Below are 14,920 nucleotides of genomic sequence, written 5' to 3'. Positions count from 1 at the left end.
GGAGCGCAGCCGCACTTCCCAAGCGGCGCACTGCAGCAGTGCACCACCGGGCCAGCCCCACAAATTGTGATTTTTCTTTATGTCCTTTACCCATAAAATACAAACAAGGATTTGAAGAGCCATTTCTCCAAAGATGTACAAATGGCCAATAACATCTGGAAATCTCTTCAACATCATTAGCTATCAGGGAAATATAAATCAAAATCAAAATCAGATACCACTTAACATCCATCAGGATGGCTAAAATAAAAAAGACAGATGAGGTGTTGGCAAAGATGTAGAGAAATTGGAGCCTTTTACACATTGCTGATGTAAATGTAAATGTAAAAATGATGTAGCTGCTTTGGAAAACAGTGTGGTACCTCCTCAAAAAGCTAAATATGGTGGTGATGGTTGCACAACTTCGTGAATAGACTAGAAACCACTGGAATACAGTCATGAATTGCATAAGAAGGTTTTGGTCAAGGAGAGCTCACATATATGAATATACATACAAGGTACAATGTGATGTTTAGATACATGTATACATTGTGCGATGATCAAATCAGGCTAATTAACCTATCACCTTGAATACTTATAATTTCTTTGTGCTGAGAACATTTAAATCCACTCTTTTAGTATTATAAAATATGTAATACATTATTATTAACTATAGTCACTACGCTGATCACCAGAATATATTTCTCCTAAATGAAACTTGTATATTTTGACCAATATTTCCCCTTTCCTTGTCCATCCACCACCCCCCTGCCTCTCATAGCCACCATTCTGCTCTCTATTTCTACAAGTTTGACTTTTTTAGATTCCACATATAAGTGAAGTCATGTGGTATCTGTCTTTCTGTGCCGGGCTTATTTCATTTAGCATAATGTCCTCTAGGTTCATCTATGTTGTCACAAATGACAGAATATTCTTTTTTAAGGCTGAATAGTATTACATTGTGTAAATAAATTTATATATAGTATAAATATATATTCCATATATATTACATTTTTCATAATGTCCTCTAGGTTCATCTATGTTGTCACAAATGACAGAATATTCTTTTTTAAGGCTGTATAGTATTACATTGTGTAAATAAATTTATATATAGTATAAATATATATTCCATATATATTACATTTTTAAAAATCTATGTTTTTAAAATTTTAAAATTTTAATTTATCAATTTACGATACAGTTGATTTTCATGTCCCTTTACCAATTCCTCCTTTTCCTCCCTCCCTCTTCCCCCTCCCCCATTAACATCATATCGTTCACTAGTCTTAACAAAATCAAGAAATTGTTGTGATTGTTGTGTCTTCTTTTTTAAGGCTGAATAGTATTTCACTGTGTATATAAATTTATATCTATATATATAAATATATTTTCCATATTTATTACATTTAAAAAAATCTATTGATTGGTACTTTGGTTGTTTCTATATCATGGCTATTGTGAATAATGCTGCAGTAAACATGGAAAGGCAGATATCTCTTCAACATACTAATTTCAATTCCTTTAAATATATACCCAGAAGTGGGACTGCTAGATTGTATGGTAATTCTGTTTTTAGTTTTTTGAGGGGCCTCCATAATGGCTGTACTAATTTACAATACCACCAACGTTGTACAAGGGTTCCCTCTTCTCCATATACTTGCCAACACTGATCTTTCATCTTTTTGATAATAGCTAATCTGATAGGTGTGGCATGATATCTCATTGTGGTTTGAATTTGCATTTCTCTGACTATTGGAAATGTTGAGCATTTTTTCATGTATATGTTGGCCATCTTTTTTTCAGAAATGTCTATTCAGGTTCTTTGCCCATTTTTAAATAAGGTTATTTGTTTTCTTGTTATTGAGTAATTTGAATTCCTTGTATATTTTGGGTATATGGTAAATTGATTTTTGACAAGCGTGCCAAGAATTTCTTTGGAAAACAGTCCTTTTAAAAATTGGTGCTGGAACAATTGGATATCCACATGCAAAACAATGTAAGAAACTACAAACAAAAATTAACTCAAAATGGATCAAAGACTTAAATGTAAGAGCTAAAAGTATAGAACTCTTACAAGAAGCCTGAAGTGTAAATATTTATGACCTTTGAATGGGCAATGGTTTCTTACATATGACACTAAAACTACAAGAAACAAAAGAGAAAATAGATTAATTGGACATCAGGAAAATTGAAAAACATCTGTACTGCAAAGGACAGCTCAAGAGAGTAGGAGAAAATATTTTCAATCATGAATCTGATAAGGGACTAGTATCTAGAATATGTAAAGAACTTTTAAAGATCAGCAAAAAAAGACAAATGATCTGATTAAAATACAAACAAGGATTTGAAGAGCCATTTCTCCAAAGATGTACAAATGGCCAATAACATCTGGAAATCTCTTCAACATCATTAGCTATCAGGGAAATATAAATCAAAATCAAAATCAGATACCACTTAACATCCATCAGGATGGCTAAAATAAAAAAGACAGATGAGGTGTTGGCAAAGATGTAGAGAAATTGGAGCCTTTTACACATTGCTGATGTAAATGTAAATGTAAAAATGATGTAGCTGCTTTGGAAAACAGTGTGGTACCTCCTCAAAAAGCTAAATATGGTGGTGATGGTTGCACAACTTCGTGAATAGACTAGAAACCACTGGAATACAGTCATGAATTGCATAAGAAGGTTTTGGTCAAGGAGAGCTCACATATATGACGGTGGTCCCATTAGATTATAATATTGTACATTTATAGTACCTTTTCTATGTTTAGATATACAACTACTTATCATTGAGTTACAACTGCCAACAGTATTCAGTACAGAAACTTTCTGTACAGGTTTGTAGCCCAGGAGCAATAGGCTACACCATCTAGCCTAGGCCTGTAGTAATACCATACAGATTTGTGTAAGTATACTCTGTGATGTTTGCACAATGATAAAATCACCTAACGACACATTTCTCAGAATGTATCCCTGTCATTAAAAGATGTATGACTGTAAATACTTAAAAAATGTGAATTTTATGTTATGTGAACTATTTCTATAATAATAATAAAAAGATCCATTCAGGATCATGCATTGTCATGTTCTCCAGTCTCCCTTAAGGCAAAACATTTAAACAGTCCTTCCTTGGTTTTGAAAATTGTAGATCAGTGATTTTTGTAGAGTGTTCTTGAATTTGAGTTTTTCTGATGTTTCATAATGATATATTCAGGTTGTACATTTTTGGCAAAGAAATGCCAAAGTTACTCAGTGTTCTTCACGTTGAATCCTTTCAGACAGTTATACATGATGTTGCTTTGCCTATCGTTAAGGATGCTAACTTCAGTCACTTCAGTAAGGTAGTGTCTATTTTCTCCATTGTAAAGTTATTCTTTTTCTTTTTTTTAATTAGTAAATATTTTGTAATGAGATTCTTTGAGATTATGTAAATATCTCATTTTGCAATGCAATTTTATTCATGCTATTGAGTTAAAAAGGCATGTTCAAAAGGGGCAAACTATATAAACAAATGTGGGTAATCTTTATATGTTCCAAATTATGCATTCTCCTTTTCATTTTCTAGAATCAATTTCTAATGAACGGAAATGCTCTTATTTCTCAAACTGAAAAAAACAAAAACAAAAGTTTACTGGTAAGAGAATAGAATTGTGGTTACTAGAGGCTGGGAAGAGGAGTGGGGAGGGGAGAAAAGGAGTGACTAATGGACACAAAATTATAGCTAGATAGGAAAAGTAAGTTCTAGTGGTGTACAATAGTGCTAGGTATCTATAATTAACAATTACTTATTGTATGTTCTCAAATGGCTCGAAGAGAGGAGCTCAAATGTTCTTGTTACAAAGAAATGATAAAGTTTTATAATGATAAACATGCTAACTACCCTGATTTGATCTTCACACATTGTATATATGTATTTAAATATAACTCTGTGCTCATAAATATGTACAATCAATACATGTAAATGAAAAATAAATTTCTTTAAGATAAAAGTTTACTCATTGTATGTCTTTAACATGCCAAGCATGTTGCAAAGAACATAATATATGCTTTTAGGTCTTGGTAAATATTGGAGAAGGATGGCTATATAGATCATAATCATCCCTTTCTTTTCTATAGGACTTTATAGTTTCCAAAGTATATTTACATGCATTATCTCACATGACTTTCAAAATATAAAGGCCAGATTAAGTGTTCTCTTTATTTTATAAGTAAGGAAAGAGATATTTGCACACTTAAAATGACCTGCCCAAGGCCACACACCCAATAAATATTCAGTTTTGGGGTAAACACACAAGACTTTTGTTCCAGGGTCTGGTGTATGCTCCTGAGTTGTTTGGTGGAGCTTTATAACATAGATGATGACCATAAGTTTGATAAAAATCACAATGAGGCAAAAGCTCGTGATTACACAGAGAAGTGAGTAAAACTGAATAAAATCATTTCTTCTCCAAGGTCTAACATTGGAAAACTAAAATTAAAGAAAAAAATCCAATATGCACTCATATTTATGGTAATTTAGCAGATTCCCATGTGATGAATATTTACTTTTCCTGAAAAAAAGAAGAGAAATTTAATATATATATGCCACAGTAAGAAATATAGCAGTCCCTCCTTATCCTCAGTGGATACATTCTAAGACCCCCAGTGGGTGCCTGAAACCGCAGATAGTACTGAAGCCTCTACTGTATATACTATGTCTTTTCCTATACATACATAATTATGATAAATTTTAATTTATAAATTAGGCACAGTAAGAGATTAACAACAATAACTAATAATAAAATACAGCAATTACAATATAATGTAATAAAAGTTATGTGAATATGGTCTCTCTCTCCCTTTCTCTCTCTCTCTAAAAATATCTTATTGTACTGTACGCATCTTACTTCTTTTAATCAGTTGATCTGATAACCAAGATGACTATTAAGTGACTAACGGGTGGTAGAGTATACAATATGTACATGCTTGATAAAGGAATGACTCACATCCCAGGTGAGACAAAGTGGGACAGTGTGAGATTTCATTATGCTACTCTGAACAATGAACAATTTAAAACATATTATAGTAGAAGGAATTTGATTGCCAGGGGTTGTAAGGAGTTATGGTAGATGAAATTCTAGAAATAACATTTGGGCCCTGGATTGCAGGTCAGTGACCTGGGTTCTTGTCTTGGTCTTCCACATAAACAATAAGGTGTTTTCAAATTTTGGAGTTCATTGTTTCCATCCATAAAATGAGGCTGTTGACTGACTCTCCAGTCCTGGCAATCAGTAATTTAAAGTAGAGGTACATATTTTGCCCAAGTTCCATATCATGGTTCTATTGATATCTTTACCTGATCTTCCTGTACGGTTGGCAGGAATTGTCATAAGTTTTTCCATCTGTACCACACATGAGGGTGAAGATGAGCTCACAGTGTCAGAGTGTGCCTGTGTCATGGTCATTATATCTATCACAATGCAGGAGGAAGAGTTTTCATGTACACAGATGGTAGTCTGTAGTGATGAAATAAGCATAGGGGCTATGAAGTCCAATGGTCCACGTAGGATTGCTAACTCACTCTGTGGTTTTCTGCAAATTCCTTACCCTTGCCAAATCTCAGTGGATAACGGGACATGTTTCATAGTTTATTTGAGAGGAATGAGTAAAATAATAAGCATAAAACTTATTTCATAAGGTCTATTATAAAATCAGTGTTCACTAAATGTTAGCCATTGTTACCTTAGGTTATTTGTAAGTTAGACAAAAGAAAAATCACTAGGGCTTCTGAATAATGTGAGATCATTTTGAAGAAATAGTTTGAAATACCTTGATTTTTTCTTATTTAAATTGAGTACTGGGCCAGCCCGTGGCTCACTCAGGAGAGTGCGGTGCTGATAACACCAAGGCCACGGGTTCGGATCCCATATAAGGATGGCCGGTTGGCTCACTTTGGTGAGCGTGGTGCTGACAACACCAAGTCAAGGGTTAAGATCCCCTTACCGGTTATCTTAAAAAAAAAAAAAAAATTGAGTACTGCAAACTATTTCCTGCATTAATTCATACAGTAGGAAACATATTTAATACTTTCCTTTATGGGTAAGTAATGATTTAGGGAGATTTCAACTTTTCCTTTCATTCTTTTTCAAAACTGGTTTTTGCTCATGGAGGTCATATATTAGACATAAAATAAAGATGTTTTCATTATAGCTTATTTTCCCTAGATTTTAAATCAGGGATAACATATTGGTGTTGAAATCAAGATAGCATTGTGAAAAGAGCACTGGACTTGGGTCCTGGTTCCTACTTAGGTTTTCTAGCTTCACTTCTCTCATTTGTTTGTTTTGTTTTTTTAAAAAGGATAATGACACCGGCCCTTCCTATCTCAAAAAATAAAATTAGTAAATCTTCATGAAAATGTTTTATAATTGACAGAATTCTATTTGAAAACAAGATTTAAAAACTTAAACGGATACGGTAACTTCAAAACAACTTTTACAACACTTGATAGACAATTAATTGATACAATCAAACTAATCTTGTGTTTGGTATCACCAAGAAGATTTAGGAAAAAAAGAAAACAGTGTTGAAAAGATAAAGACAAGAATTTGCTGTTTAAAATTATTTGCAGACAAGTGATTTGCTAAATATATAGTCAATATCAAGAACTGATTTTCATTTACCATCACGCAATTTTGTTATATGATTTAGCGCTCACCTTATCTCCACTAAGCGTGCTCCTAGACTTTATAGATAACAGATAGGGAATGCTCATGAATGACCAGAGACTGACTCACCAGAGGAAAACCAAAAAGCCTGAATAAGGAAACTCCAGTAAGAAATGACCATCATTGTAGAGAGAGTTGTTTCTTTACTGTGGGTGCTGTGTTTAGTGGATGTTCTGGCTAAACATTCCTGTCAAAGGACATTTTTACACCCATTTGCACACAGGGTACCACTGGGGTTGGGGATGGGTTGTATGGGCCAATTAGCAAGAGAAGTGGAAGCTGGGTTCAGTTTCCATTTGCTGAAAAGGACTCTGGTGAACAGCCACAGTTCTGCCACATTCAGCCTAGATCAAATTTTACCTTCTCTGGTAGCTATTTACTATTAATTTCATACAGTAGTGATTTTGCTTTCTACAGGGATCCTATTATATTGAGCTGGGCCAAATATCTGTCTCTGAATTTTCTTATTTATTTACTTATTTTTTAATTTTTTGCCACAGAACAAGTCTTAATACATTTAAAAAGACTGAGATCATAGAAGATAATAGAAAATACGTTCTGTGACCACAATAACAGAAGGAAATTTAGAAAATTCACAAATGTGTGGAAATTAAATAACAATCTCCTAAATAAACATGCACAAAAGAAAATCACAGGGAAATTAGAGAGTACATTGAGATAAAAATCAAAGTGCAACATATCAAAATTTATAGGATGCAAGTCTCATGCAGTGCTTACAGGAAAATTTATACATCTAAACACCTATTTTAGAAGTAAGAAAAATCTCAAATCAGTAATGTAAACTTCTACCTTAAGGAAATAGAAAAAGAAGAGCAAACTAAACCAAAAGCAAATATAAGTAGGAAATAACAAAGATTACAACAGAAATATATGAAATAGGGAATTAAAAAACAATGGAGGAAAACAACAAAACGAAAAGTTGATTCTTTAAAAAGATTGACAAAATTTCCAAACCTTTATTGAAACTGACCAAGAAAAAAGATAGAAGACCAAAATTGCCAAAATCGGAAATAAAGCAGGGGTATTATTATATTGTTATTATGGTTTTTTGTGGTGGTAAGATTTAGTTTTTTTCTCTTGTTCGTTGGCATTTTTGTTCTACCAGTGGGTTTTGTTCTTTCTTGTGTATTCATGGTAGTGATTACTGTTTTTTGGATTCCAGATGTAGGACTTCCTTGAGGATTTCTTGTAAAGCTGGTCATGTGGTGGTGAACTTCCACAGTTTTTGTTTGTCTGGAAAGTACACTATTTCTTGCTTATTCCTGAAGTTTACTTCATATCCTTGCTGGGTATAGTAAACTTGGCTGGCAGGTTTTTCTTTTAGCATTTTGAATAGATATCCCATTTTCTTCTGGCCTGTAGAGTTTCTTTTGAAAAGTCTGCAGTTAGTCTGATAGGGGCTCCCTTACATTGACTTGACACTTTCCTCTGCTTCTTTTATTCTCTCTTTGTCTTTGAACTTTGCCAGTTTGACTATACTGTGTTTTGGAGTCTGTTTGAAGGTCTGCATCTCTCTCTATACTTGGGAAATTTTCCATTATCATTTCATTGAATAGGTTTTTCAATGCCTTTTCCTTCTCTTCCCCTTTTGTCTTTTTTTTTTTTTTTTTCATGTCCGGCAACGGATTGCAACCCTCAGTGTCGCGCCCGTACCGGACCGGGACTGGCAACGGGATCGCAACCCTCGGTGTTGCGCCCGCACCTCGCTCAGCCAGTGAGCGGGAACCGGTCTGTATGTGGGATCCGAACCCTCGGCGGGAGCACCGCCGCGCTTCCCAAGCGGCGCACTGTAGCAGTGCGCCACCAGGCCAGCCCCTTCTCTTCCCCTTTTGGAACACCCATAATTTAAATGTTTGTGCACTTAAACTTGAGCTCTCTTAGATTTTCTTCAGTTTTTAAAGTTCTTTTTCCCTCCTCCACCTGGGTTATTTCAAAAAAGCTATCTTCTGTCTTCAAGATCAGAAATTCTTTCTTCTGCTTGTTCTAACCTGCTGCTTAAGCTCTCAGTTGTGTTTTCTTTTTTTGTTAGTGAATCTTTCAGTTCCACGAGTTCTGCTACATTCTTTTTTAAGGTATTAGTCTTTTTGTAAATTTCCTACTTCATATCCTGGATTTTTTTTTTCTTGTTTCTTCATGTTGTCTGAGTCTTATCATATCTCAGTGAGTTTCTTTAAGATTGTTGCTTGGAATTCCTTTTCAGTCATTTCAAGGGTTTCCTGCTCTATAGGGTCTGGTATTTGTGAATTACTGTATTCTTTTGGTGGTGTCATATTTTCCTGGGTTTCCATATTTCTAGTATCTCTACATTGATGTCTGGTCATCTTGTAGAGCAGTTTCTTCTTCTATTACTCTGGAGTGGATCTGAGCAAAAGCTATCCCCTTCTTTTTCCAGTCTCACCTGGTGACTCCCCTTGTGTCAATGCAGTCAAGTGTCCAGAAGGCCACCTGCATGGTGTCTATGGCTACTACTGTGGCAACAAGTTGCTTTTGCAGAAGCCATGGCTGTGGCACTACCTGTAGTGGGCTACCCATGTCGAAGTGGTGTTTTTGTACTCTCTCTTGCTTGCTTCTAGTTGGAGAGGGCTGCCCTAAGCTCCTGCTTAGGACCCCAGGCATTGCACTTTTACCTGCTTCCAGGTGGATGGGGCTGCCCTTGACTCCTGCCTAGGACCTTGGGCATTGCTATCTTTGCCTCTATCACTGAATTTTCTAGTTCTAAATGTATACCAATTAAAAGTTTTGATAATTTAGGGCCTTCCTCAGTTCTATTGAATTACAGTCTATGGGGTGAGGTTTTGGCATGTCTATTTTAATTAGTGTCTCATTATTCTTATGCAATAAGCCTGGTATTTGCAGGCACATGAGGTTTCATTCCAATGGTGTTTCTATATTATAATTATTATCCTTGGTTCAGTAGGCTGCGATAATAGAAAGGATTAGTAGAGAGGTGATAGTTTTGATTTCCCTGCATCTGTTGGACAAAAATTGGGGTGATTAGTCCATTAGTAAATTACAAACCAGCATATTTTAAGGTAAGCAATGCCTAATTGTAGTAGACCCAGGCAAGATGGTTCAGATTAGAAATATGTAAAGAAAATAAGACTTGAGAAATGGTTGGATTAACTTGAGATTTTTATTCTAGAGAAAATAAATTTTACTGGAGACAGAAGAATATTCATCTCCAAGTATATGAAAGTCTGTGAATTGGTAAAAGGATAAACTTCTTTATTTTATAGTCTCATTGTCTCTGATGGTTGACAGCTTCATGAATGTAGTTTTCAACTCTAGACAAGTAGAGCATCCTGACAATCAGAACTTTACAGCAATGAACATGCTTCCTCATGTAGCAGTGATTTTTATTATCTGTGTTCTAGTAGAGCTGGGCCCAGGAGACATTATGGTACATTTATGAAAAAAATGGGCTGGAAAACCCTCATTCTAGGAATGACTTCTTGGAATAAGAGGTTTCCTTTTGAGGAACTTTGGAAAAGAGACCGATATAAAGAACTTGCATGGTACATAGACTAGTTCCCAGTGGCTAAATACTCCAGTAGAGGGTAAGGTGTTCATTGTATTTGTACATGTGTATGTGTGCATGCGTCCATGTGTGCATGTGTTTCTTGGAAGCCATTTGGAATGCTTTGTAAAAAATTTTCTCCTGAACAGCAAGACCTTTATGTTCCTCAAGTTTTTATAATTGAGATTTTATCTATGAAACAAATACAAGCAGAAGTAAAGGTAAACTTTCTGGGAAGACTCTTTTATTGACATATAAAAAAAAGCCAGCCTGTCACTGAGGCATGAGTTTGCAAGGGAAACACAATGACTTTCTCCATTCAGTAAAGATGATTCGGAATCTAGCTCTGCTCCCATCCAGAACATCGGGGAAGATGAAGGAAAGTCAGTCAGAGCCCAGGGATGATGAAGATGATGATGAATGTATCATTGCTCTCTATCCACGTCCATGGAGAAGTTAGCAACTTCCTTCATGAAGAAACTGAACTTTTCCATTACTTTTCCTAATGGAAGACACAGTTAACAACATTCATTAAAACTAGAGGAAATTTATGGGCCGGCCCGTTGGCGCACTGGAGAGTGCGCCGCTTGGGAGCGCAGCGGCGCTCCCGCCAAGAGTTCGGATCCCATGTGGAGACCAGTTCCCGCTCACTGGCTGAGCGAGGTGTGGGAGCAGCACCGAGGGTTGCGATCCCGTTACCGGTCAGTAAAAAAGACAAAAAGGAAAAAAAAAAAAAAAAAAAACTAGAGGAAATTTTATATAATATTGGAGCTGAAATGAACTATAGAGGTTATGAGCCAAAACCTTGTTTTGTAGATGAAGAAACTGAGTCCCAGAAAAGAAATATCCTTGCCACTGGCAGTTTCTGACAGAGGAAGAAGCAGAATTTCTCTATAATTTCCAGAAATATATTTCCAGTGATAATTTCTATCTACTGCCTCCTATGATCTCAGAGTCTACTGATCACCCAGGGTCTTATAAAAACAGAAGGAGGACTCTGACAATGGAAGTTCAGGTGTCCTGTCCCTCAGCTTTCCTGGTCAGTAGGTGGATCCCGCCTCAGTGAGGAGGAGTTCCAACGTGTTTACCTTTAAGTGTCTCTTGAACTCAGCTAGTTTTTTTTTTTTTTCCTTTTTGTCTTTTTTCGTGTCCGGCAACGGATCGCAACCCTCAGTGTCGCACCCGTACCGGACCGGGACCGGCAACGGGATCGCAACCCTCGGTGCTGCTCCCACACCTCGCTCAGCCAGTGAGCGGGAACCGGTCTGTATGTGGGATCCGAACCCTCGGCGGGAGCGCCACCGCACTCCCAAGCGGCGCACTGTAGCAGTGCGCCACCGGGCCGGCCCGAACTCAGCTAGTTTTTTGGCCCAGGGCCCAGTATATGTCAATGCTAGAGAATCTTTCATTTTGTGAAATAAAACTTTATGAATAGAAATAAAAATGTAGACACGTCTTTCTCAGCTCAGGGCCTAACTTGATATTCTACCTTGTTAAGAACATCACAAAGACAAAAAACACAAGATATAAGATAAGTGGCCAAAATTCATCCAGTGACCTAAAAGAGAGTTAGCAATGATCAAAAAGACTTAGTGGGAGACAATAAAGAAGTGACATCTGCCTAGCTTACATTTCTTCAAAAAGTCTATGAAGGCCAAACAGAATACCTAAGCAAAACATGTCCATGGGATTCTGGTCCACGTACTGACAGCTTGCATCCCTTAGGTTAGATAAAACAATCATTTTGGTAGCCTTATTCATGCTTAAAGCTACAGATATACAGAGCCTACAGGAAATTGAGGGTAAAGGACCTCTAGCCAAGTTTGTCTAAGAATCAAGCTATGTGAAGGCCGTTAAGAATGTTAGATGTCATATAGGGTAATGGCTTTCAAATACTTTTTGGTGTGGAATTCAAGACCCTTTCTTCAAACAAGATATTGCATGGAAATCCAATACTTAAAATAGTCAGAAGCTGAACTTGGAGCTGGAGACCTCCCCAAATGGTCCCCTTAACCCCTTTGGTGACTCCTGATGTGCCTCTACAGATCATCTGGACTCTGGGGAACAGCAGTTTAAGAACTCATGGTCTTGTTGGATTTCCACAGTTGACAGACAGGAATTGGAGATTCTTTGATGGGATAGGACTAATCCAAGCTGGCAGAGCAGGTGGCCCAACCCTGGTTTGAGTGTGACAGTCAGTTTTCTATTCCCACCTACTGTTGTGGGTGGGAATAAGTACAGCATATGGAGAGTTAAGCAGGCGTCTGGAAAAAGGAGGAATTTGTAGTGGAGAACACTGGCACCAGATCTCACTTTCTTGCTATGAGGTACTTACAAGCTCTCGGTACACAAGTGACATTCATTCCCATAGGTGATGTAGTCAGAACCACAAACTGGCAGGTATGTGATGGGGCAGGGGATGGCCACTACTGGGTACTTCTTATAAATGCTGCAGTCCACCTGTGTCAGACATAAGAGAATGTCCTGCTTTTCTCCCAGATCTCAAGCTAGGCTACCCTGGCCTTTATTAGACAGGCTACGAGAGTTCCAGATCAGGTATTCTGATGCTGCTGTGGCTGCTTCTATTTGTACTAATATTACCACTATGATAAATATTGTACTACTAGCACCACTTCTATTTTTCTTCTACACTCAGTGAGCAGTTATTGGGCATTTCTGTGCCATTCACTAAACTTAAATCTTATGTGAATTTTCTTTGTTTAATCTTCAGAACAACTGATAGGATAGGTTCTACTCTTACCTTGATTTAGATGTGGGGAAATTAAAGTTTAGATAGAGAGATAACTTGTATAAGGTAAATGCTGGTAAGTGGTAGAGTTGGGATTTGAATCCAGAGCCTGGGCAATTAATCAAGGTAACTGCCCTGTCTCTCACATGCTGTCCCTCCATGAATATTTCATCAGCCTCTCATGGAAGTCAGCTCTCTCTCCTTTAACTCTGGATTTAATTTTTTTTTTTTTTTTTTTTTTTTAGGATATGGTTATTTATGTGTGTGTCATATTTTTTCAACTGCCTTCTGGAGAGCAGAGGTCATTTTTTCATCTGTGTTTGTCTTCCCCTTTAATCCCCCTAAACATATTGAATTAGTCCTACATATTTGCTGACTAAGTGACAGTCAATAGGAGTTGAAATTAAAATGTTATTCAAATACTCACCGTTGTTAAAGACAGACTGGTGGCTTCTGAAAAGATATAGACGGAAATGTTTAAAATAAAGCAATACCTTGAAATCTCATTAATTAATGTAAGTTTTGTCCTATAATTAAAGACTTTGCCTTTCCTCTGGCAATGAGTCTCGGCACACTCCCTATCCTTAAGCAGAAACCCAACTGTTTACTGAGGAAGTTGGACAGCCAGTGGGTTTGGTAAGCTCTTGATTCAGGTAGTGGAATTATCCAAATTTCCTCCCTTTATTGACCAAAGAATGTTTTTTGGAGCTGACATGTCTTTTATAATGGCTTATAGTCATATAGCAAGAAGAGGTATTGCAGTCACCACTACTAAGAGCCTGAAACACCATCTTTGATATCCTCTCCCTCCTAATTGATATAGAGGAATATAATGGAATTTCTTTAAGATGTTAGAAACTTATTTTAATTAAGTAATTTTTCACTATGTAGAAGTATCATTGTTGACTCCCAGATTTTAAAGAATTGTGTTTTATTTTGATCCTCCTAAACTGATTTGGGTAGACATCCAAGTATTTCTGGATCTTTGCACTGAGGAATAGTATCTAATAGCACAGACAGTGTCCTAATAAAATAGAAGACTTATGGAGAAATTAGATCATTCTTTGTTGTTGTTTCATGAATGCAAGTAAGAATCCTTGAAAGGGAAGAAATTAGACTCAGTCCCTCAAATTGCAGCCAGAACATACAATCCTCCCTTCCCGGGACAGGGCTATTTCTATTACAATCCAGTACAGTTTAAATCCACACAACCTGACATTTCCTTCAGATGCTCACATCCCAGGAAAGATTATTGGATAAGGTTTAAGGTTAATGGCTGTATGGGACATTGTCCACCTTTAACTCACCTGAATTGCTGCAGAAATGGGTCACTATACAGAGTAGAAGGAGAGTCCCAATGATTTTCATGATGGAGATGGTTGTGACACAGAGGCTGCTCTGAGATTGTCGCCACAGTAAGCCCTGACCTAGGAAAGGAGTCATACTTATATGGCAAGGCTTGGTTTATCCACCTTTCCTGTGAGGTCATTCAGAGTCAGTGTTGGCTCTGGGAGAACCTCACAGCACGGTGTCACACCCTAGGCTGTGTTGCAATTCTTGTCACTTAATTGCTGCTTCCTATCTGAGCAACAAATTGGTTATTTGAAGTGAGAAGTGTTTTTCTGTCTGTTCCATAGGTGGAGACTGTTAAGAATTCTAAACCTCATATAGTAGAAGAGATTAAATATGGGCTGCCTGACCTAGTTATGAAATAAGTGAAAATTTAAAACTTCCTTTATTCCATTAAAATGGAAGATATTAAACCCAGATTAGACAGATTGTACCTATGCTTATATTTTGGCTCCTGGAAAAATATCGTTTTATTTTTGAGGTAAGAAATCTATGAAGCAAGCTGGAACTTAGTGGAAGGAACAGTGACCTTAGCATTTATGAGGCTTGGGGAAGGGCATTTACATATTAGCTTTGACATTTTTCTCCTGTGTGA

General features: G+C 36.8%; 1 protein-coding gene across 1 annotated transcript; it reads right to left on the bottom strand.

Annotated features, from left to right (window-relative positions):
• Window positions 1-10,463: 10,463 nt before the first annotated feature.
• Window positions 10,464-14,396, bottom strand: SPINK7 (serine peptidase inhibitor, Kazal type 7 (putative)). The gene is made up of 4 exons (XM_008589595.1): window positions 14,283-14,396; window positions 13,403-13,428; window positions 12,562-12,686; window positions 10,464-10,728 (listed from the first exon to the last, which is right to left on the bottom strand). Exons 1-4 carry the CDS (start codon window positions 14,341-14,343, stop codon window positions 10,683-10,685), a joined length of 258 nt encoding a protein of 85 aa, XP_008587817.1. The 5' UTR covers window positions 14,344-14,396; the 3' UTR covers window positions 10,464-10,682.
• Window positions 14,397-14,920: the final 524 nt, after the last annotated feature.

This window comes from Galeopterus variegatus, unplaced genomic scaffold (assembly GCF_000696425.1).
Source record: "Galeopterus variegatus unplaced genomic scaffold, G_variegatus-3.0.2 Scaffold5539, whole genome shotgun sequence".
Classification (NCBI taxonomy): Eukaryota; Metazoa; Chordata; class Mammalia; order Dermoptera; family Cynocephalidae; genus Galeopterus; species Galeopterus variegatus.
Note: the sequence above shows the minus strand (reverse complement) of the source record. Positions and strands in the feature narration are given on the sequence as shown.

What these genes read in the sequence shown, in the direction of transcription:
- SPINK7 (XM_008589595.1), bottom strand. Translation starts at nt 14,343, where the DNA reads ATGAAAATCATTGGGACTCTCCTTCTACTCTGTATAGTGACCCATTTC. An exon ending in CCAGTCTGTCTTTAACAACG is followed by an intron (nt 12,687 to 13,402) that starts GTGAGTATTTGA and finishes TGTCTGACACAG; the next exon opens with GTGGACTGCAGCATTTATAA. An exon ending in CACTTGTGTACCGAGAGCTT is followed by an intron (nt 10,729 to 12,561) that starts GTAAGTACCTCA and finishes GTCTTCCATTAG; the next exon opens with GAAAAGTAATGGAAAAGTTC.